The sequence below is a fragment of the Bos grunniens genome, chromosome 1, assembly GCF_055505025.1.
Source record: "Bos grunniens cultivar Pamir isolate PY7600 chromosome 1, Bosgru_T2T1.0, whole genome shotgun sequence".
NCBI lineage: Eukaryota > Metazoa > Chordata > Mammalia > Artiodactyla > Bovidae > Bos > Bos grunniens.
In genome coordinates this window covers 153174770-153199483 of record NC_141165.1, presented here as the reverse complement: position 1 = coordinate 153199483, position 24714 = coordinate 153174770, and the positions used below count along the sequence as shown (strand labels likewise).

The 24714-nt window shown below is 44.6% G+C and overlaps 1 protein-coding gene across 8 annotated transcripts in view; it reads left to right on the top strand.

The window, feature by feature from the left end:
• Window positions 1–24714, top strand: part of TIAM1 (TIAM Rac1 associated GEF 1) — a 258960-nt gene that overhangs the window by 84009 nt on the left and 150237 nt on the right. For 7 of the 8 annotated variants that reach the window (XM_086413073.1, XM_086413036.1, XM_086413046.1 and 4 more), the window contains 2 exons: window positions 3839–4016; window positions 14740–15713. In XM_086413073.1, the coding sequence (XP_086269199.1) occupies window positions 14751–15713 (963 nt within the window). In that variant the 5' untranslated portion in view covers window positions 3839–4016; window positions 14740–14750. The remainder of the gene's footprint in view (window positions 1–3838; window positions 4017–14739; window positions 15714–24714) is intronic. The other variant, XM_086413074.1, reaches the window with a different exon arrangement.

Sequence of the window (24714 nt, the reverse complement as noted above, 5' to 3'; positions counted from 1 at the left end):
CTTATTGCACATAAAAAATATTCAGGACTTCTGATTCGTTTAGGATTTTGACCCAAAACTACTAGTCCCTTCCCACTTTATGTTTCAGGGTGAAGGGAAATGTTCTGATTCTCATGCATTTAGTAATTATGAAACACTTTGGGGACACTTATTCATGATGAACAGAGTAAGAATGAATGTACTTCTGTAGTCTTTTATAGTGTTTCATGTTGAATCTCTAATTTCTGTTTTAAAACAACCTTTTCAGGTAGATGTTAAGTAAAGCAGATAGTTTTACACATCCTTCTTTTTCCTATTAAGTTTTGGAATGGGTAGTTTGCTTGCCCAAGATCACATAAGTTAGTAAGTAATAGAGCTAGGGGTGTAGATGTGGGTATTTTGATGGCAAGTACAATATCCTTTTCTCTGTGTACTTTGATTCCTGGAACTTGCAAGGACTTAAAAGTGACAGGATGCCTCTCATGAGTGTTTTCTGAGGTGAAAAAGAAAGTTCTGGTGTGGCAGACATTTTAGGGAAAGCCATGGATTAGCTGCCATGAACACTGTATTTCTGACATTGTCATATTTCATCTCGGGTTGGAGTGATGAAACTTCTGACCCTGTCTATTTTTGAGCTATTTGAAGCCTGGGATTAGCTTGGTAATTCCCTCCCCTTCTCCAGCACAGACACTTCCCTGTGAAAACTGGTTATTTGACACCTGATGCAGAAATTGACTTTATGAGTTGAGATGAATCAGAATGAGACTGTAAAACTTGGCACATTTATCATTTACTTCACTGGGGGTCATCTTAATGTAATGCAAGCTGTCCAACTGGTTCTGCCAGATTTTGTCAGCGTGGTTTGCATGTATGCGTGCACTGTGGCGAATTGAGTCAATCACATCTTCCAGCTGGGTTAATGAGTTCCCCTTTGGTCTCATGACACATTTGAGGCAATCGGTTTCATCCAACTTAGACTGTAGACCCAGTTCAGTGAGTTAGGTACCATGTTTCAGGGAATTTCCCTTAATAGTGGCCTTTCTTGTAGCATCTTCCTTATGGTTTACAGATGTTGCATAACAGTGAAAAGAATGCAGTATTTTTACTGAGAACTGACCAAGGAGTCGGCACTGAAATAATCATGTCACATAGATGGTGTCATTTAATGCTTATTTCAATAGAATGGTTTAGGAATTCTTGTCCCTATTTGTAGAGGGGTAAACTGATAATTAGTGTTTGCCGCAAATCACCTTGCAAGTAAGTGACAAAGCTGAGTTTTGACCTGATTGATGCATGCAGTGGGACTCCAGGCTCAAACTCCCATCACTGAGTTAGCTGTTTACCTGCCGCTTGCTTGTTTATTTGCTTTTGGCTGTGCTGGGTCTTTGGTGCCGTGCGGGCTTTTCCCTGGTTGCGGTGAGCAGGGGCTCCTTCCTCCTTGCGGTGTGCGGGTTTCTCCTTGCGGTGGTTTCTCTTATGGTGGAGCATGGGTTCTCGGGCGTGCAGGCTTCAGTAGTTGTGGCTCGTGGGCTCGGTAATTGTGACGCACTGGCTCAGTTGCTCCATGGCATGTGGAATCTTCCCAGACCTGGGCTCAAACCTGTGTCTCCTGCATTGGCAGGCAGATTCTTTACCACTGAGCCACCCAGGAAGCCTGACTACCTCCTGTTGAGGGTGGATTCTTTGCGGCTCTTAAAGAAAACCCGAATCCTGATGGTTCTCAGGTTGTTGTGGTGTATATTCACAAGGCTATGGTGGAGTTAATCCATCCACTGTGAGTACTTGATACAGATTGAATCCTTGGTGACTCGTTGCAATCTTAGCATATTTGCTGATCACAAAGAGCAAATATGTTCTCTTCATCTGTTTATATCATGGGGTCAGTTCTATGGGTCACAGGTTAAAATACTTTTTCCATCAGAATCAGGGGGAGAAAAAAGGATCCCAGATCCCAGATAGACTGGGTTTTGTCTTCCTACATATTTTTTAAACAATGCCTGATAACTTTCACTTTCTTCCCCATAGCGTTTTTCTGCTCAGGGAATAGAAGACTATAATAGAGAAACATTTCAGTTCTGGTAGCAGAATATGTACTTTTTCTTTTTTCAAGTATAAAAAATGCATTATCAGCCTCCATGTGCAGGTGGAGGACAGCCGCCTGCAGGCCTGGTTTGCCAGCAAGAATCCAGCCCTTGCAAATTATTGGCAGCTGGCACCGTAATGAGTCCATTTCAATATAAATGGGCTGTTGCTTATTAATTTCTGCCAGTTCCTAAGCAATTCAGGAACTGCTTTGAAAATGTAAAACTTTGCAGAGAGCAGCTTAAGGAGGATGCCTGGGAAAAGAGAGGGAACAGGACAGCAGCGGGGGAATTATGGCAAGGACATGAACTGGAGGGTAATAATGGCGTATTGCTGAGAACTCGTGTTCCTCTCCTGGCAAGTGTGATTCACCAGGTTCACAGCAAAGTAGCATATTTTCCAAGATAGGGTGAACAGGAACTTCACTTACTATGCTATCTTCTATGGATATGGATATTTATTTATTTACTGTCTTGATGTGACCACCTTCCACAACAGTAGGCAATTTTCTGTGTGTTTCTCTGCAAGCTGTTTGTCATCTTGAGTTCTACCTTAATGAGGCTACCAGTTATAGGTGCTAGTCGTGGGCAGCCCCACAGGAATGATCTGTAGGAGAGGAATAAGAGGCAGCCACCCCCAGGAAGCCCTTGGGGCTTTCTCCTGTCTTGTAGTTTAGTCAACTAAGTTGTGTCTGACTCTTTTGCGACACCATGGAATGCAGTTCATCAGGCTTCTCTGTTCATGGAATTTTCTAGGCAAGAATACTGGAGTGGGTTGCCATTTGCTTCTCCAGGAGATCTTCCCAACCCAAGGATTGAACCTGCATCTCCTGCATTGGCAGGCGGATACTTTACCACTGAGCCATTAGAAGCCCCTCTCCTGTCTTAGCATCTCCAGTCTCACCAGAAGCCAGGTTTTAGAAAACAAAGACCGCTCACAATGCCTGTTCATGGAGCTTATTTTGAAAACATGAGAGTTCGTGAGCACGAATTCTCAGCAGTACCCCATGTATATGATGAGAAGGTCTATCATTGAATTTGGTCTTTTGTTTTACTGTCTTTTAGCATCTTCTTCAACTTCTGTGATAGCTATAGCTCTGCTTTGAGAGTAACTGAGACTCCCTGGTTTCCTGTCACTCATTTCTGTTTGTTGAGATGTTTGAAAGATTCAAAGGGGATCATGAGTGTAGGGGTGCAGGTACCTTTTGGAATTAGGGTTTTCTCCAAGCCTATGCCCAGGAGTGGGATTGCTGGGTCGTATGGTAGTTCTGGTTTTAGTTTTTTAAAGACCCTCCATGCAGTTCTCCACAGTGGCTGCCCCAGTCTGCATTTCTACCCACCAACACCCCTTTTCTCCACGCCTTCTCCAGCATTTACTGTTTGTGTATGGTTTTGATCATGGCTCTACAGCAGAGACTAACACAACATTGTAAAGCACGTGTATGCCAATAACACTTTAAAAAGAAGAGGGAACCATGAGATCATGCTACTGAAATTGATTTCTGTTACCTGATACTTTCATCTGTAGAGACAAAATAAAAGGATAAAATATGACTGAGTTTGTAGAGCGATTTATTACTGTAAACGTAATCATGCTTATACTTATGGATTTATGCCTGTCATTTTAGACCTGTAGCTGAATGTTGCATTGTTTGGTCTGGGGTGTGCTATTTCACATGAAATGGATGTTGGAGAATTTATGTAAATAGGTTTGATGGAAAATTCCTGTTTCCTGTGTTCTGGCTGAATAGTGGCTTTCTTTTTTCTGCCCTCTCCAGGTTTTTGGCATAGCTGCATAGACGCAGATGAGACTGTGATGGCCAGCTCCAGGGGCAGGTGCTGAGACACTTCCTAGCCACCGTCAGTGTTCATCCTGACATCATCACCAGGCTCCGTATCTAAATGCCACAGTGCTCTTGGGGCAAGTTGGGCTGGGAACCGTTGTTGCCTTGTAAGGTAAGTTTGTGAATGTGTGCTTGAGCCTGTGTATACCTCCATGAATTAAACGTAATGCTTCAGAGGTGGTGAGACAGGTACCACGGCATTGTCATGGTGTATGCAGCTTGTGGGAAAAAGAATTTGAACTCACTTTTTTGGATTAAGGTTATGCCCATCTAGCAATTCAAAAGTATTAGCATTAAAACTAAAAAAAAAAGAAAAGAAAAAGCAGGTACCTATATTTTTCCCTCTGTGAATTGCTCTCAGGGATCTTTGAAATTTATTCCCAAGCTTTACCATCTTTAGATGGGATTATGTTTAAAAAAGGTAAACCCGGCTTCAAAAATCTTACTTCAGAACAATGACATGTTTTGTTTCTGGTTTAGATAATCTCTTAAAAAGCAAAATAAATGCAGTCAAAATAATAATCTTTCTAAATCAAAGATCATCTTTTATTTGTTGCAAAACTTTCCTGTTTAGTCTCCTGTGTTAGGGGTATTTGTGTGTGACTTGGCAAAATACTTTTCATGGGTTTGTAAAGATTTAGCTAAAACTTTCAGAACTTTGTCTCAGTTTAATCTTAGCTCTCCTCCCCCCGCTCTCCCCCCAACCCCCTTACCCTGTCTTCAGGCTCAGCCTCCAGTAGGGAAAAAACAGGCTTGAAACCAAGCCCTCCCACTAGAATCTAATTTTAAATTTGCAATCTGTTGTCTTGTGATTTTTGCTTCAAATTTAACTTTGAAATAAATACATTTCATCCTTTCTCCTGCAATTTCGGAGGTCTGTTTTCAAATCATAGAAGGGTAATCATTACGTTTATTTTAATAAGTTCTTAAATACCTCAGGAGGGAGTGAAAAATTTTATTATTAACAATTATAATTTGTATACATCATTAGATGCCTTATGTTCATATTCTATAGTACCCTTACCAACAAGAGAAACCATGTTTTAATAGTTAACTTTGACTTGAATATAAGCTGGGTCATCTTGTGCCCACTGTGGGCTCTAATGCTTTATATTTTTGAAATATTCTTGTTATAGACAATCTGAGAGGTGAGCATCCCATTGAAAAAAGCAGTACTAAAACTCCAGTTCACTTAGATGGCCAATATAATAATGAGTAAGGCATGGTCCCTGCCACTGGGAGCTTGTAATAAAATAAGGGGTTCATGCAAAGAAAGACAAGTGTGCCAATGTACAAATAACCGTGCACAGACGGAATGGGAGGAGATCAAGCAGAGCGCCGCTGGAATGTCGAGAAAGGATGGTTAAATCCAAGCTCGGTAGTCTTATCTTCTTTATCTTGGGTAATTTTCTCAAGTCATCTGCTTTAAGTTTGGGTTTGGTGCTTTTTTGCTTTAGCTGTCAGCCTGGTGTCCCCATCCTCACTCTCTGAGAATTATCCAAGAAACCTAGGGACTTAAAGCGTTTATTCTTTTCTTTGCCATAACTGAATTCTAGGTAAGGGACCTGCCTGGCAGTCGATTAAGGCTCTGTGCTTCCACTGCAAGGGAGTGCAGGTTCTATCCCTGATCAGAGAACGAAGATCTCATGTGCAGCATGGCCAAAACAGTGAATTATAGCTTTAGTGTAGTTGCTTTGGAAAATACGAAAAGCAAAGTATACTTTTGAAAATTAACTTACCCCATAATCTCTATCTAGGATGCTAACTTTAAAATTTTTTACACAGATCTATATATTCTCTATGTGTCTCTCTCTCCCTCTTCGTGTGTGTGTGTGTTTATGAGAGAGAGAGAAAGAAGGTAAAATATTAACGTCTTTAGAATTTTAATCTCCTCAAAGCCAGTATCTTGGAGATGCATCTCAAATACAAGTTTTTACTTCCTGAGAATAAGAGTTTTGCTCCAGAGGTGATTGACCCTAATAATATAATTATCTTTTTGATTATCTACTTCTGAACAGGGCAAGCCCCAGCAAGCTGACCCACAAGCCTGGGCTTTAATCATGTGGAGCTTTCCTGTTGTTCAGCTAAAGGGTGGGGCATTTTGCTGTCTGGAGTACCGCTTGAACTTCTGGTCTCATCTAGGGAATTAGACATCCTAAACCATAAAAATATTATTATAACCTCCTTAGTCTGCAAAGTGATGAGGTTATTTTTTGTTTCTCTTGTATCTTCTTTCTTTCTCCCTTTTTTCCTCTGAACAATCTGTAGTTATAGTAGTGTTTTTCTTTGTTCTCTCTGCCCAGAGACCTTGACCATGGGTGAGTTTCTGTTAACTCAAATGTTTTCTCATGCAATACCAAGAAAACTTCACATCTGATGATTAAAAAATGCAGCTAGTTTTGTATTATGGATCAAATTAAAATTATTTTACCTTTCTTTTTAATTTGTATTCTCCTTCTCCACTCATACATAATAATTGATGTTCACAGAGATCTTTCATAGATGTTCCAAGGAGTTACAATTTTCATTTATTTCAGGAGTGTTTACTATTACTCAGAGAACACAGTTATACTAATTGCTTTAAAAGCCTGATAATTCCAACATCTGGGTCACTTTGGGGTTGGCATCTATTGATTGTCTTTTCCCCTGAGAACTGATTAGATTTTCCTGGTTCTTTGGAATGCACTGTGGACACTTTCGAGTATTACATTGGGAGAATCTAGGTCCTGTTAAAATCATCTGGAGAATGTTGAATTTTCTTTTTTTCCTATTTTAGTAAGCAATCAACCTGGCTAGGTTCAGATGGCAAGTTCTGTTTGACCTCCTGTGGGTGGTAGGTCTGATGTCAGTTCAGTTTTCAAAGCCTTTGCTCCGAAGTTGTGGCCTTGTCCACACACGCACCACTTGGGAGTTAGACTGAGAGGTGAGCTGTGTTTATGTCATAGCTCAGTTCGCCAAGCCTTTGCTGTCTTTCTCTGGGTCAGTCCCAGGCACATGCATCTGAGGAGTGAGCTGGGATTTGGGTAGGTTTATACATGACATTAGCTGATTAGTTTCCTCCACCTCTGTCTTCTGTGAGATTGCCCTCACTCTTTGGCTTGCAGGGATCCCCAGTCTCGATTTCTTTGGCCAGAATGACAGGGCACATCTTGTGAGTTTTGCTGCTTTTGTTATGGCTAGCTGTGTGCTCAGGCTTCCCGGTGGCACCAGTGGTAAACAACCGGCCTGCCAATTAAGGAGACAGAAGAGGTGAGAGTTCGATTCCTGAGTCAGGAAGATCCCCTGGAGGAGGGTATGGCCACCCACTCCAGTATTCTTGTCTGGAGAATCCAATGGGTAGAGGAGCCTGGTGGGCTACAGTCCATGGGGTCATGGTGGGCTACAGTCCATGGGGCCGCCAAGAGTTGGACACAACTGAAGCGACCCAGCATGCATGCACGGACTGTGTGCTCACCCTCCATGCAAGGCTGGAAGAGAAATGAGAGTAATACAAACTGAAATGGGAAACCCACTCTCGGTAGAGTGGCTTCTTCAGTTTTATTGCTTGTTTATTTATTTTTGGCTGCACTGTGTCCTCATTGCTAGTTTCCACAAGTGGGGGCTTACTCGTTGCCTCTCTGCACGTGGGATTGTCCCAGAGCAGGTACTGACCCCATGTTTCCTGCATTGGCAGGTGGATTCTTAACCACTGAAGCACCAGGGAAGACCTTGTGTTTCTTCCCATCCCCAACTTACCTGCTTTTGCTTATTCTTTGGAAGCCTCAGGTAGTTGCTTTTTACTTTGGTTCAGAGGTTTTAAATCTTTATCATTGGAAGAAAGACCAGCCACTGTGTCTTACTTCATCTTGGCTGCCACCAGGTACTATAAATAGTACTTCAGTTTTGTTCACGACTGTTAAAGACAGAAGCCCTGTCCCTAGTGAATCACCCTGCTTCCCCATTGACTCTCACTTTGGACCTTGTTTTGTGTTTGCTGTCTGTTTCCTGATGACCTTGTGCCAGATAATGCCCCGTGAGTGCTTATTTTCTTATTGCATAATTTGTTGAAAAAGAGGATTCAAAAAGCTTCATTTGGCAGCATTGTCACTTTTAAACAAAATTTTCCCTTGACCAGAAACTCCCAGTGAGTGACAGCTTTAACTTTTTATTTTGAAATAATTATAGATCCACATGAAATTGAACACAGTAAGCATACTCTTCACCTAGCCTCTCTTAATGGTTGCATCTTAATTTCCGCAAACTACCAAAGCCAGGGATTTGACACTTTTTCCCAAAGTGTGTAAATAGTTTTATATCATTTTATTACATAAGGCTTAGTAGGCTAATAAATCTATAAAAGCAGTCCCTGAGAAAGAATCACCTATCTGATGTATCTACGAACCACCCTAATGACTGTACTTTTTTTGTGTGTGTATTAAATTGTGTTAGTTTAGGGTGTACAGCATAGTGGTAAAGTTATTTACTTTTCAGATTCTTTCCCCTTAAAGATTGTATCAAAATATTCAATATAGTTTCCTGTATTATACAGCAGGTACTTGTTGGTTATCTATTTTATGTATAGTAGTGTGTATATCGGAGAAGGCAATGGCACCCCACTCCAGTACTCTTGCCTGGAAAACCCCATGGACGGAGGAGCCTGGTGGGCTGCAGTCCATGCTAAGGGTCGGACACGACTGAGTGACTTCACTTTCACTTTTCACTTTCATGCATTGGAGAAGGAAATGGCAACCCACTCCAGTGTTCTTGCCTGGAGAATCCCAGGGACAGGGGAGCCTGGTGGGCTGCCGTCTCCGGGGTCGCACAGAGTCAGACACGACTGAAGTGACTTAGCAGCAGCAGTATTCCATTGCACATGTCCACCACATCTTTATCCATTCATCTGTCAGCGCACCTTTAGGCTGCTTCCATGTCTTGTCTGTTGCACACAGTGCTGCCTATACTGATTGATAAAGTTCCTTTAAGTACTTTCACTGTGCACTTATTTTGATGGGAGTACTTTTTTACTCTTTCGCTGTGTATTTTCTTTGATGGGATTTAAAGGAAGTTACTATGAAAAGTTTAGCTCATGACTTAAGGAGAAAGGTCATGGTGTTGGGAAGAACGGAGAATTCATCCTCTCTCTAGTGTCCTTGGTCTCTGACCCTAAGAATCTCTTGATTTTTTGGGACCGCCTCTACTTTCAAATGACGCCTCCCCATCATGTCACTAGGTCTCCTTTGTCAGTATTTTCCTCTGGATCATCTCAGGCTGCTCAGTCCTGAGCTGTCTCCCTGACATGGAGGAGAGGTACTTTCTCAATTCCAACCCCCTTTCTTAAACCTCCAAAAGGAGGAGGGATGTAGGAATTAAGTGAAATGAGACAAAGGCGAGGCCATGAGTCTCTGCCTAGGTGATTGAAGGTTGGGGAGAACAGTGGAGCAGGGCAGGCCGAAACCATCAGCTCAGCTCACAGAATCAGGGTGATCCGAAACCCAGGGGCCTGGGCTGAGGGACCTACACCAGTCTGCAGGTGGAGGAGACATAGAGAACAGCACACAGTCTGGAAATGGGTGCATTTTCTGGGCACTGTCATGTAGGAGAGCTGGCATTTTTAAGGCCAGTGTGTGTTTTCTCTAGTTTACATTATGCTAACACCCTCATCGCTTTTCTCTTGCAGCTGTGTGAGTTTGGTTTTTTACATTCTAGATTAAACTTTGTCATTCATTCATTCTGTGTTTTCCTACTGAGCTCCTAGTGCCTTTCAGGCAGTGTTTTAGGCACTGAGAATATAGCAACACTCGAGACTAACTTTCTGCCTCCCTGATGCTTAATTAGGTTCTAGTGGGGACAGATATAGAATAAAAAAAAAATAAGGAAATGAAAAACATTTTTTGAGACAGTTATGACAAATGTTAAGGAGTAGGGGGGAAGCAAAGAAGAGGGGTGGAAAGTGTTGAGCTCCAAGGGGTCATTTTGGATAGAGATGCTAGGAAAGATCTCTTTAAGAAGGTGACATTTGAGTCAAGATCTGGAAAGAGCGAGCCAGGTGTAGATGCCTGAAGGCTGGAGAGTTGGAGGCCAAGGAAAGAGCATGAACAAAGGCTCTGGGGAAGCCAGGAAGCTGTATCTTAGAGGACTGGAAAGAAAGTTTAAGATTTGAGGTTTAAATTCAGACAGTTGTCCCTGTGTTACAGTCTTGCCCACCACCTCCTGTTTAATATGCCTCCCCCTAACTACCCTCTGCAAGTGCAAGCTGTTTGAGGCCACTAATATTTTCCCTAAGGAAGTCAATAGGGAGTTGAATGAGTTTAAAAATGGTAACATTTTCTAGCTTGCCATCATGTACCTGTGTTCTGAGGCTCTGCTTTTCAAGTTGTTACAAATTGAGTTTTTTACACTCTTGAATTTGTTACGATATTTCTTCTGTTTTATGTTTTGGTTTTTTGGCTTCAGAGGCATATGGGATCCTAGCTCCATGACCAAGGATCAAAACCCCACCCTCTGTGTTGGAAGGCGAAATCTTAACCACGGGACCACCAGGGGAAGTCTCTGCTTGTCCATTTCTAGCCCAGTTTTTGCATTTCAGCCTGTCCTCTCCCCCCTTAATCTTTCCCCTCTTTCCTAGTGACTGTGTGGTGATTTTGTTGGCTAAGTACTGATCACTACCTTGTACTTTTGTTTCTAAAGTGCATGAGCATTTTTTGACTCCTTATCATGCATAGAACACTTGTAGTCTCTATGAGTGTGAGTGTTCATCACTCAGACGTGTCTGACTCTTTGCAACCCCACAGACTGTATGTAGCTCAGCCAGGCTCTTCTGTCCATGGAATTTCCCCAGGGGATAATAACTGGAGTGGGTTGTCATTTCCTTCTCCAGGGGATCTTCCCAACCCAGTGATCCAATCCAGGTCTCTCACATTGCAGGCAGATTCTTTTACCTTCTGAACTATCAGGGAAGCACTCTCGATAGAGGCTTCAAAAAAAAAGTGTAAGCCACTTTCTAACCAAAGTTGCTTCCAGATTCAGAGAAACAAATAAAGACTGTGTAAATGTAAAGTGTAAACCAGGCTGTTTTGGTTTGTTGTAAGTAAATGATAAGAGTTAGGTAGGAGAGAGTGGGGGAATGTGAAGATGGTGAAAGTAGATGGCATTTGCCATTTGTACGTGGAGAGGATTAGGGCTCTCAAATCACCAGTGTTCTGGGGGTTGCCTGTGGGATGGGGTCATCCCTGAAAGGGGAGATTGTGTCTGTTGTATGCAGTGAGCAATTTTCATTTTTCATGCTTGTGTTGTTTCAGGGTCCCCCACTGACCCCCACATGGGCCTTCATGAGTCGCACTGACCTTTGGGGGAAAGCTCTTAAAGGAAGGGGTGTTTCGGCAGTCCCTAGGAACATTTTTCTCCTAACTTGAGTTGCTTCAAACTTCCTGCTGACTCGACTTAGATCATCCCCTGAGAATCGCTCTTGGTAGGATTTAAGAGATTTGGCATTCATCTCTAAATTCTAGTTCTGAAGATAAAAATGGCTTCTTTCCTACCTTGGCTGGCTGAAAAGAATCTTGCTACTAAAAATGCTATTAATATAACAGACCCATCAGAGCAATGCAGGGAACGCTGTAATTCTTGAAGGCTGGGGCCATTTGCTTTAGGAAACTGCTCCTGAGGCTTTTAACTTGATTAGTTTTCTGTTGGCAGAAACAAGCCTAACCAGAAATTTGTTGTTGAGAATATGTCTGTCAATTTATATTTGCAAACTTTTGTATACAGCAGAAGGGGGGGGCTCCATCCGAGCATATTGGGGGGTCCATTTGAGCATATTTGGGGTGACAGCTTTGCCTTTCTACACCGTGGTTTCTGTCACCTCCATTCTTTCCCTCTTTTGAGTTTAAATCTATGTGATTCTTAAAATGGGACTGTGGCTAATACTTTTTCTAAACTTTTAATTATTCCTTGGCAAAACATATAGATGCATAGACACATTCAGGTATCTTTCTTTTTTTCTTTTAGCTGTGCTGGGTCTTCTTTAGACTGTGTTCAGGCTTTCTCTAGTTGCGTTGAGTGGGGACTACTCTGTTGGGGGTGCGCTTCTCTTCTTGCAGACTCTAGGCACGCATGCTTCGGTAGTTGTGGTATGCAGGCTTAGTTACCCTGCTGCATGTAGAATCTTAGTTCCTGGACCAGGGCTGGAACCTGTGTCCCCTGCATTAGCAGACAGATTCTTAACCACTGAAGCACCAGAGAAGTCCCCATCTATGTATCTTCAAGTGAAAGTCACTCAGTCGTGTCTGACTCTTTGCGACCCCATGGATTGTAGCCAGCCAGGCTCCTCTGTCCATGGGATTTCCCAGGCAAGAATACTGGAGTGGGTAGCCTTTCCCTTCTCCAGGGGATCTTCCCAACCTGGAATTGAACCAGGGTCTCCTGCATTGCAAGCGGATTCCTTACCAACTGAGTTATCAGGAAAGCTATACCCTTAAAAAATCAAGAACCCTGAGACACTGGTCATGGCTTTTAGCCTTACTTTAGATGCTTGTTAAAATATTTTACTTGTAAAAATGTAGCACATGATATTCTTAGGAATATAGATCACATAAATGGTCACACATGGACCATGAATCTTTTCATTTTCCCTGTACTGAGTTGAGTCTCTATGTTTTTTTCTTGCTTCTTAAAGGTACCAGCCAGAGGGGCGTGAACTTATTGCTTTGAAATATATTTGCTACTAGTAAAAGGATGATTCTCTTTCTTGGAAACTTCGCTCTCAGAATCATATGATGTGTGACCTGGTAGAGAATATTCCAGTATGGGAATAGCTTCACATCTGGTGTCTGTATGAGTTACCTCTGAACTCATCGGAACATTCAGTGGAGGTTTTTCCCTTCTTGTTGCCACAAATTTCATTTCCGTAAAGATGTGCTTGTAGGAGTTTAAGCAACCTTTGAGACTGAAGAGTAGGACTGTAGAGTGGTTCTGGAGCATTGGGAAGGAATATATTATATTGCAGGGGGTTTCAAAGTGTAATAGGTCCAATAAATTTGTTCCTGTTTCCCTCTGTACCTTTTGCTTTTTTGTTTATTGTATCCCTTCCCTGGCTTGGAGTATCAGTTTCATGAGAGTGGAGAATGTGTATCTTTTTTTCTCTGCTGTATTTCTGGTTTCTGGAACATGGTAGCTATGCAGTATTTATTTTCTTTCTTTCTTTTCTTTTCTTCTTTTAAACAGTTTTCAAGATTGCTCAGCCAGTCAGGGCAGAAGCTGGCATGAGCATCGGGGCTCCATCCCCACCTCTTTGTTTAAAAAAAAAAAAAAAAGGATTTATTTGGCTACATCAGGTCTCCAGTTTTGGCACTTTGAATCTTTTAGTTGCTGGCATATGGGATCTTAGTTGCCACCTGTGGGATCTAGTTCCTTGTGAAAGTGAAAGCGTTAGTCGTTCAGTCCTGTCTGACCCTTTGTGACCCATCCATGAACTGTAGCCTCCCAGGCTCCTCTGTCCATGGGGATTCTCCAGGCAAGAATACTGCAGTAGGTAACCATTCCCTCCTCCCAGGGATCTTCCCCACCTAGGGATCCAACCAGTGTCTCCTGCATTGCCAGGTAGATCCTCTACCATCTGAGCCACTGGGTTCCCTGACCTGGGATCAGACCCAGGCCCCCTGCATTGGAAGCATGGAATCTTAGCCACTGGACCACCAGGGAAGTCCCAGTATATATATTTTCTGAATGAACAACCGTGTAGATGATTATACACATCAACTCAGGGATGCGCTCAGCTGTTCTATTTTTCTTCTCTCCTTTCTGACCATTTTCATGTGTGTATCCTAAGTGTATACAGTTGAAATGGTCTAGAGAAACCTCACTGCAGAGCAAGGAGAATAAGGCTAAATACAGTCATACTTGTCGAGCTTTGAGGATGTTTTAATTTCTCACTGTGGGTAACAGCCCTCAGACCAATGAGAGAGGCCGGAACAATGTTAAGGAAAGGACTTGAATTAACCTGGGTAGCTCCAAAAGGCTGAATCGCATTTGGTGATTTCATCATGTGAATTTCTGTGTGCAGGGCACTCTGTACCAGATTAATGTTCTCCGGTTGGATATGCTCCCAGAAATGAACCCATTAGTTTGCTGCCGGGCAGAGAGTGGGGTTTCTGTTTTGTTTTGGGCATCTCCCTCTCCCTCTCCCACTTCGCCCCCCTTCCCCTGTTAAGGTTTTCAGAAAGTTGTGGCATTAAAGGTAAAAAGCCCCTTTTCTTTTTGACTTTATCAGGAAGAGTTGACTGGACTTCACATCTTGGGCTTTCCCGTTTTTGATTGATTTTGAAGTGTAGATGAAGTCAGGATGAAACGGAAACCTATGGGGAGGAAGGACCTTTATCCAGTGCATCTCGGAGTTTCGCCTGGTTTTTTGAAATATGTCATTTCAAACAGAACGTTACTCATTTGGAGCAGACACCTTGGTTTGTACTTTTTAGAGTTTTTAGTTGGTGGAGAGGCGTCGAGCTTTAAATAGACAACTCTAGAGGTTAGGGAGAAGAAAGCAGGTGTTGCCAGCTTTAGGAAAGCAAGTCTGTGCCATGCCTGGAGTGCTGCTCCCCTCCCCCGGCAGAGACCCGTGTCATCCCCCATGGCCTTATTTATGTTCTTATTTCACATCTCCGCAGGAGTAGTCTCAGTCGGTGATGTTAGTTCTCACCTGCTGCCGCGTTGAGTCCAAGTGCCTGCCAGGTGCATATAGGCGCCGCTGTTACCTGTCAAGCTGTCTGCCCTCTGTAGGTACCGAGCTCTTCCCGTTAACCGCCCGTACCCATGGGTGACTCAGTGATCCTCTCCTTTTTTTTTTTTTTCCCTTGCTACAGACCATAAAACCATGGGAAACGCAGAAAGTCAAAGTGTCGTGCATGAGTTCTACGGAGACAAGCACGCGGTCCTGGGGCGCAAGCACACGTCGCGATCCCTGCGCCTGTCGCACAAGGCACGGCGGACCAGGCACGCCTCCTCCGGCAAGGTGATCCACAGGAACTCCGAAGTGAGTACCCGGTCCAGCAGCACCCCCAGCATCCCCCAGTCCCTGGCTGAAAATGGCCTGGAGCCCTTCTCCCAGGAAGGCACCCTCGAGGACTTCGGGAGCCCCATTTGGGTGGACCGAGTGGATGTGGGCTTGAGACCCGTGTCTTACACCGATTCCTCCGTCGCTCCCAGCGTGGACAGCAGCATCGTCCTCACAGCAGCCTCCGTGCAGAGCATGCCAGACTCGGAAGACAGCCGGCTTTACGGGGATGACGCGACGTACTTGGCGGAGGGCGGCAGGCGGCAGCGCCCCTATGCCTCCAACGGACCCGCGTTCATGGAGACAGCGAGCTTTAAGAAGAAACGCTCCAAATCCGCAGACATCTGGCGGGAGGACAGCCTGGAATTCTCACTGTCTGATCTGAGCCAAGAACATTTAACAAGCAACGAAGAGATCTTGGGTTCCGCCGAGGAGAAAGACTGCGAGGAGGCTCGGGCGATGGAAACCCGGGCGAGTCCGCGGCAGCTCAGTGCCTGTCAACGGGCCAATTCGCTGGGAGACTTGTACGCTCAGAAGAACTCTGGGGTGACGGCAAACGGGGGGCCCAGGAGCAAACTTGCAGGCTACTGTCGGAATTTGGTGTCTGACATCCCCGATCTCGCGAACCATAAGATGCCACCAGCTGCCGCTGAAGAGGCTCTCCCCTACAGTAATTATAACACACTCCCGTGTAGGAAATCTCACTGTCTCTCTGAAGGTGCCACCAACCCACAGATTAGCCATAGCAGCAGCATGCAAGGCAGAAGAGCAAAAACCACTCAGGTAAAGTGCCTGGAATGTTTTGGTATTTTGGAAACTGGTGCATGACTCGAAGTGCATGATTGGGCTCTTAGAAGGTTTCCCATCTTGTAGCTGCGTGTTAAACACAGTTTTTCCCTGGTGGGTGCTGCCTCTCTGAAGATTCATCTGTCTGCTGCTTCGCCCCTCTTGCAGTTCTGTTGCTGAAGGGGTGGGGATTCAGGAAGAAGCTTCTGTGTGTGTGGGGGGGGGGGGGTGAGGTGACAGGAGTGGGAATGAAGCTGATAAGTTCGTATCGGGAAACTGCCTCTCCAGTTCAGCTCTGAGCAGCATCTCACTGGTTCTGTGCTTCCTTCCTAACGTGGTTTTCTCTCCGTGGACAGATGGGGATGGTGGGCTGTGGACTCTTGGAGCTTATTTCTCCCGCGCCACAGGTGGGAAGAGGTTAGTCGGCAGGCGGCTCCTTGGAGGAAGCCTTTTTTGATTCAGGGCCGGCTCTGGTCATTTGTCAGCTTCTGTCCGAGGTTGGCAGGCTGACTGCCTTCCCGGGAGCCATTTCAATTTCCTGTTCCTTTGCGATGCTGGCCAGCCCTCTCTCTCTGGAGGGAGGTGTTGCAGGAGGAATAACATGGGTGGGTTCCAGGTCTGCTCTGCAGCCAACTGGCTTCTGACCTTGGGCAAAACCCTGACTTCCAGGTGCTCTTCGGAACACTGGGGTGAAGATGCTTGACCCAGCTGCTTCAGGGTCTGGGGCATGATGGTGTGCGTGTGAAAGCGTTTTCAAAGATTTAAAATGTGTCTTGCTAATAAAACAAAGAGTGCCCTCGTATTCCCTAATCATTACTGATAATTGGGCGGGCCAAAAAGTTCATTCGGGGGTCTGGTCACCCCTGTACAAACTTTGTGACCAACCCAGTGTCACAAGGATAATGACATGTCAAGTAATCCTGCCTGCGTCAGTCCTTTTCTGGTCCTGGAGCAGGGTTCCAGGAGTCCTGGCTCGTGTTGAGGATGGGTTGGTAGTTTACAGGATGGCATTTCAGATCCGGAATCCAGGTGGGGCTCCTTTGCCCTGAAAGGTGTATTGGCCCCCAGAGTGAGCAGTGAATACCACTGAGGTCAGCTGGAAATCAGCAGGTGTGCTCTGACCTGGCCAGCAGGGTGATGTTGCACCTCCGGTCTTGCTTCCATGACAGTCAGGGGGGTATTGTGAGGTTCAGTTGTCTTGGGAAGGGTGTCTGAGTATAACGGGCAGATGGTCATCTTGACCATTTTTCAGTGCATGGTTGAGGGGTATTAAATACATTGACATGGTCGTGTAGCCATCACTATGCTTCATCTTCAGAACTCTCTTCACCTTGCGGAACTGAAACTTCATCCCCCTTAAACAGTTGTTCCCCTTTTACCCTTTCCTCAGCCACTGGCAACTGCCATTCTACTTTCTGTCTCAATGAATTTGACTCTAGATACCTCATCTACTCCAGTACTCTTGCCTGGAAAATCCCACGGACAGAGGAGCCTGGTGGGCTGCAGTCCATGTGGTCGCAAGAGTCGGACACGACTGAGCGACTAAACCACCACCTCATCTAAAGTGAATCATACAGTATTTGTCTTTTTGTGACAGGCTTATTTCATGGGCTTCCCTGGGGGCTCAGATGGTAAAGCATCTGCCTGCAATGCAGGAGACCGGGGTTCCATCCTTGTGTTGGGAAGATCCCCTGGAGAAGGGCATGGCAGCCCACTCCAGTACTCTTGCCTGGAAAATCCCACAGATTTAGGAGCGTGGTGGGCTGCAGTCCATGGAGTTGTGACGAGTCGGACACGACTGAGCGACTTCACTTTCCCATATTTCACTTAGGTTGATATCCTCAGGGTTCACACGTTGTAGCAGGTGTCAGAATTTCCTTCCTTTTTCAGGCTGAATAGTATTCCACCAACACTTCACACTCCCCAAACAGTCCCCCCCCGCACCCCCCGCCAGCTATTCATTTGTTGAAGGACAAGTTTGGCTGGTGTCCAAGCTCTTTTTACCTGAGTAACTTTGGGCACAGTTTTTTAAGTCTCTTGAAGGCTTAATTTCTTAATCTGTCAAATGGGCAGAGTAATAAGATTTTTGAGAAAATGGAGGGTAAAGGCTAGTGCTTGGTACTTTAGAAGCCACCAGTAAGGGACAGTCTGTTACTTGTGATTTTCAGTATCCTGAATGGTGTTCTATGAGTTGAGGACCCCAGGTACTTTGGTGTTTGTATCAGACTTTGTGTCTTGGAAACAAAATGATAAAAAAGGCTGATTCTGAGATGTGTGAAGGTGAGCGTGGATATTGCATTCAGATGCCCTCCTTGAATTTTGACCTCTTTTCTTTTTCTAAAGCATCTTTAATTAATTGATTTTTGAGTGTGCTGGGTCTTTGTTGCTGTGTGCAGGCTTTCTCTAGCTGCAGCGAGGGGAGGCTTCAGTAGCTGTGATACCTGGGCTTTAGTAGCTCCAAGGCGTGTGGGGTCTTCCTGGCGGACTAGGGATTGAACCCGTGTCCCCTGCATTGGCAGGCGGGTTCTTTAGCACTGGGCCACCCGCGGGGGAGTCCTGACCTGTCCCTTTTCTGCAGCATGATTGTAATGATAGAAATGACCCTGCTGTGGCCCTTCTGCCTGCCCGGGGCAGGACACTGCTTGCACTGGCAACTTGACGAGTCAGCACACAGCTGAGATGGAGTCCTATTAAAGGATCCCCTGAAAGGCACCGCCGGCTTTGTCCTTTAGACATCACCAGATTGGCACTGCAGGCCTGATTCGCAGAGATGGGCTTGGCAGCTCCACCAGGCTCCATTGATCCAGACTCCTTTAAAAGAAACCTCGCCTCTGTCGCTTTCACCTGGAACAGTGCTAAGTTGGCATCCATTCTATATAAGATTTGAGGGGGTGCTGGGTGGCATCCTGGCTCTCTGTCTCCGACCCTGGGGGACAGTTGGACTCCTGCTTCCCCCACCCCTCACTGATGGGGCTGTGAGCCTTTGAGCCTTGGCCGCCCCCAGGAGAGGGGCACTGCTGGCATCTCGGGAAGTTCTCACATGTACTTGTTGCATGCCACTTCCACGCTTTGGCTTGTTGCCTTCTAAAATTGTTAATATGTGGAAGTGAGATCATCTCAGAGCTCTGTCTCATAAAGCACTCTGGTAGCTTAATGTAGTGCAGAGTACAGGGGACCGGCAATCCTGAGAAGCACATTTGCTTCTGGCTTAGTCCTTATCGGCCAGTGACCTTGGGAAAGTCACTTCATCGCTGGCTCCTTGTCTGTCCAGGGTGAGTGACACCAGCCTCCGACAGGGCCAGTAGGAGAACCAAGTGGGATTCCATACATAGAAGCCTTCTGCAGAGTCTATAAAATGAACGGAAGTCTTATTTTGGTCTCAACGTTACGTGTTGAGTGAGGATCTTTAATGACTTGAAACAAACCCCAGAATTATGCACAACACTATCCACCCACCCACGCTTCCTCGTCTTAAGTTTGGCGTGTTCATCCAACGCGATTTTCTGAGAACCCACTATGTTCCAAACAGTGTATTTTAAGAGACAGTGGGTGTGGAGGCTTCTTTGAAAGTAATTCTTTTCTCGTTTTCTTTTGTTGGTGAAAGTTTCTGACCCAGGGGCCCTCTCCCATGAGTTCGGATCATAGATATTAACAGTCTCCTTGTTTGCCCTGGTGATGTAGTCGAATCTCTAATAGTCTTGTCAGCAGTTTTACTCCTCAGAAAAGAGTTCCTGGCAGGCATTTGGCCCAAGGGCCTGGCCTCTGAGCCTGGGGGACAGTGTTTTATCTGAACAAACATGAAGAACATATTTTTATTTGCAAATGATCAAAACAGAGTTTGGAACCGTTCTTCCTACTTTTGTATTTGAGTAGTAGTTGGACATGTTACTGAGCTATGAATCTGAAGGCCGCGGAGTTCACATTTCAGTTTTAAAAAGTGGCACATTTCATGGGTCTGCTACCCAGTAAATGCTGAGGAATTCTATTTGTTGAATTCAGTACATGTGAATATGTGTGTGTGCTGTGTGCATAAGACTGTATCTTGAGAGTCAGTCTGCTGTTCATTTGTTGGGGGGATTTACCCAGACTATGTAAAACAGAGTGTATTTGTATTGACTGCTGTGACATCCCAATAGATTGCCTCTTGATTTAATGAATGCCTCTTTGGTTTCTTGGCCTAAACTTTACTCTTTTAGTGTTCCTATTAATGGATAGAGGAGGGGCAGCCTACTGTCCTTCAAAGAAGAGATTCTGAAGTCCGGCAGGTCTGAGCTTGCAAGTTGGAACCCTGTTCCCTGTTGGCTCTGTAACCCCGAAGGATCTCAGTGCCTCTTGAATGAGGCTAATGTGAGGGTTCCACACAGGAATGAATGTAGAACTCCTGGCATAATGTCTTGCATGCCATCAGTTCAGTTCAGTTGCTCAGGCGTGTCCGACTCTTTGTGACTCCATGGACTGTAGCATGCCAGGCTTCCCTGTCCATCACCAACTCTTGGAGCCTCAAACTCATGTCCATCAAGTCAGTGATACCATCCAACCATCTCATCCTCTGCTGTCCCCTTCTCCTCCTGCCTTCAGTCTTTCCCAGCATCAGGGTCTTTTCCGTTGAATCAGTTCTTTGCATCAGGTGGACAAAGTATTGGAATTTCAGCTTCAGCATCAGTCCTTCCAATGAATATTAGGGACTGATTTCCTTTAGGATGGACTGGTTGGATCTCCTTGAAGTCCAAGGGACTCTCAAGAGTCTTCTCCAACACCATATTTCAAAAGCATCAATTCTTTGGCGCTCAGCTTTCTTTACAGTCCAACTCCACATCCATACATGACCACTGGAAAAATTATAGCTTTGACTAGACAGACCTTTGTCAGCAAAGTAATGTCTCTGCTTTTTATATGCTGTCTAGGTTTGTCATAGCTTTTCTTCTAAGAAGCAAGCATCTTTTAATTTCATGGTTGCAGTTACCATCTGCAGTGATTTTGGAGCCCCGCAAAATAAAGTCTGTCACTGTTTCCACTGTTTCCCCATCTATTTGCCATGAAGTGAGGGGACTGGATACCATGATCTTATTAGTTTTCTGAATGTCGAGTTTTAAGCCAACTTTTTCACTCTCCTCTTTCACTTTCATCAAGAGGCTCTTTAGTTCTTCTTTGCTTTCTGCCATGAGAGTGGTGTCATCTTCGTATCTGAGGTTGTTGATATTTCTCCTGGCAAACTTGATTCCAACTTGTGCTTCATCCAGTCTGACATCCAGTGGAGTTTGGATATGGGGATAGATTTTGTGTCTAATTAGGCTGTTTTTAGCCATGCTTGTATGGTGATTGCTTCCAGGAATTCTCTCCCATCTACCCTTCCAATTCGCCCAGAATTTGTGACATGAATGTGCAGGAGCAAAAGTCATATCTCAGTGTGAATTTGCCCCATGGCGTCCAGAGTAGACAGTAGACGCCACACTGTCTCCCCATGTTCAAACAGCTTTTAGCTCCTGTGCCTTCACAGTTTAACGTAAAAACCCTCAGTTCTGGTACAGAAGCCCAAAGGGGTGGTGGGCTGAAAAGAAAAAAAGTGACTGTCTGCTGCTGTTGCTAGTGCTAAGTCGCTTCAGTCGTGTCCGACTCTGTGCGACCCCAGAGACGGCGGCCCACGAGGCCCCCCACTGTCTACTACCATGGCTCAAAAGAGTGGTTCTTGAGAGAGATCACCAAAGATGACTTCATTTTTATTTTTTTAATTGAAGTATAGTTGATTTACAGTTAACTTCTGCTACTGTGCAGCAAAGTAATTCAGTTATATATACACACACACACACACACACATTCAGTTATATATTATGTGTGTGTGTGTGTGTATTCTTTTTGAAATTCTTTTCATTATGGTTTATCACAGGATGTTGAGTATAGTTCCCTACACTATATGGTAGAACCTTTTGTTTATCCATCACATATATGACAGTCTACACTGCTAACTCCAAATTCCCACTCCAGGCCTTACCACGCCCCACGCCAGCAACTATAAGTCTGTTCTCTGTGTCCATGAGTCTATTTCTGTTTTATAGATAGGTTCATTTGTGCCGTATTTTGGATTCCACGTATCTCATACAGCCTTTGTCTTCTTTCTTACTTCTCGTAGTCTGATAATCTCTAGTTCCATCCATGTTGCTGCAGGTAGCGTTATTTCTTTCTTTTCCATGGCTGAGCAGTATTTCACTGTGTATGTGTGGCGTTTTCTGTGTGCATTCCTCTGTCAGTGGAAAGGTAGGTTGCTTTCCGTGTCTTGGCTATTGTGATAGTGCTGCTCTGAACATAGAGGTGTGTGTACCTTTTCAAATCATAGTTTTATCTGGATACATGCCCAGGAGAGGGACTGCTGGGTCATATGGTAGCTTTATTTTTAGTTTTTTGAGGCACCTCCATACTATTTTCCATGAACTTACATTCCCACCAATAGTGTAGGAGGGTTCTCTTTTCTCCACACCCTCTCTAGCATTTTTTATTTGTAGACATTCTGATGGCCATTCTGACTGGTGTGAGGTCATACCTCATCGAAGTTTTGATTTGCATTTCTCTAGTAATTAGCAGCAGCAGCAGCAGTAATTAGTAGCGAAGGAGGCAATGGCACCCCACTCCAGTACTCTTGCCTGGGAAATCCCATGGATGGAGGAGCCTGGTAGGCTGCAGTCCATGGGGTCGCTAAGAGTCGGACACGACTGAGCGACTTAGCAGCAGCCGCAGCAGCAGCAGTAATTAATGGTGTTGAGCGTCTTTTCACATACCTGTTCTCCCATCTGTATGTCTTTTTTTGGAGAAATGCCAAAGGTGGCTTTAGAAGGCTCTATCCCTGTTAAAACTTTCTTGCTTGGATAAACAGGTAATAGGTTGGTGATTTCAGCCAGATAGAGGGTGCAGCATGGTCAGAAAGAGATCTTGAGTTTCCATAATAAACTGTGTTGGTGCTTAAAATTTGGGTTTTGTTTTATACTTAGCTTAAATGGTTCAAGGATAATATGTTCCCTGAGCTGAGAATTGGCATCAGCCTCCAAGAGATTCCTAACCTTTGGTCACAGATTCCTTTGAGAATCAGATGAAAAAATTGGATTCTTTTGGATCAAACACAGGGACCACCCTGCTGTGTATCATTTCAGGGGATCCATGGGTCCTCCAGCATCCATCAAAAAGCTTCTGATTAAGAACCTCAGGTTAATTCTTCATGAAACAAAATATTTTTATATACAATCCACTTAAAACAACCTCTTCCTTCACTTCTCCTTTTTGATGCTTCTTTTTTCTTTTATCTTTCTTTTTCTGGCACGTAAGTTAAGCAATGAGATATTTATTTTGAAAAACAGCCCATCCATTTTCAACATGAATATCCATCTCCTTTGCCAAGATCTTCTTTTGAGGAGGGGGAGTAGGTAGCCAAGAGATGGCTTGTATCAGCAGTTCTCAGACTCCTTTCTACTCTTGAAAAGGATTATAGACTCCAAGGAGTTTCTATTCATGTTTATATCTATAAATATTTATCACATTAGGAATTGAACCAGAATTGTAAAAAATACTTGTTAATTCATTTTAAAATAGCAGTAATAAAGCATTACATGTTCACATAAATAACTTTAATTGTTAAATTTTATCTTCTAAAATTAAGAGAAAGATCGAGAAGAAGGGCGTTGTTTCTTTGCTTTGAATTTATTTTGGCGGCACTGGTCTTTGCCGCTGTGCACAGGCTGTCTCTCGCAAGCAGGGGCTACTCTGCTGGGAGCGTGGGCTACTCATTGCCCTGGCCTTCTTGTTGCAGTTCCTGGGCTCCGTAGTTGTGGTGCATGAGCTCAGTTGCTCCATGGCACGTGGAATCTTTCCAGACCAGGAATTGAACCCATGTCCCCTGCACTGGCAGGCGGATTCTTATCCACTGTACCACCGGGGAAGTCCCATTTTGTATTTTTGCAACTGTCTGCAATTTCTAACCTGTCAGAAGAGACTGGAGTCTTCTCTGCATTCATTCTCTTGTGATATGCTCTTTTGTTGGACTATTTGGGGAAAGTCTTGCTTCGAATAGGTAGTTGGAAAAGGGAGGGCTTTAGGGGCCCCTTGAAATTATTTAAGGAACCCTGATCCCCACTCAGAGAGCAGCTCATTTATGCTAATATAGCTTGGGGAGGTCCAAACCTCTGAAAACCACATTCTCCATTTAGTCCGTGAGGAGAGGGGAGTTGGTGTCCCTCAACATAAATCGTGTCCTGCAATGCTGTGTAATTAATTACTGGTTTCTCAGTGTAACTGGGAAGGAGAAAGCGCTGTGATGGGAGCTTGGAGCCTCCCAACCAGCCTGCCTTGCAGCCCTGGGAGCGTCTCCACGGAGCCTGGGGCAGGGAACACCCACAAGCTTTTCACTCTGTGGTTGGGGCCCCATTTGCTTTGAACCTCCCGTTGACAGAATATCTAGTGTGGGCCATAAAACAGCCCAATATGTCTTTCTCACTTTCTCTCCTTTTAAAAAGATGAAAGAAAAAGACATGTAAATGAGCTCTGGTTGTCTCCATAAAAGACATCATAAACCCGGATCTTCACTGGAAGACAGCAAAGTCAGGCTTTCCAGTTGTGACTTCAGCTGGTGTTGAGTGTGAGCTGAGCCTGCAAATGACTAGATCTTTAAATCAAACTCAAGTGTCTTCCATGAGAAACGATCTTCTTGTTGTGAGAGGAGGGTGGAAAATGAACAGCAGTGAAGTTGTTCAACAACGTGGGGTTTTTTGTTTGTTTGTTTGTTTTTAAAGTGCCTATGCCATGCCAGGCACTGTTCTTGGCTCTTGGGAGGTGTTAAGAAAAGATCGCTGAGCTTAGGGGTGAAGTGCGGGTGTGTCCGTAGCAAACACTTAGCATAACAAGTACAGGACATGCTGTGGGAAAAAGAGCAAGATGGGAGGAGTGGGCAGTGGTGGATGTGCTGACAATTCCAGATCACGTGGTCAAGTCAGGCCCCATAGAAAGGGCAGGCTTGGTA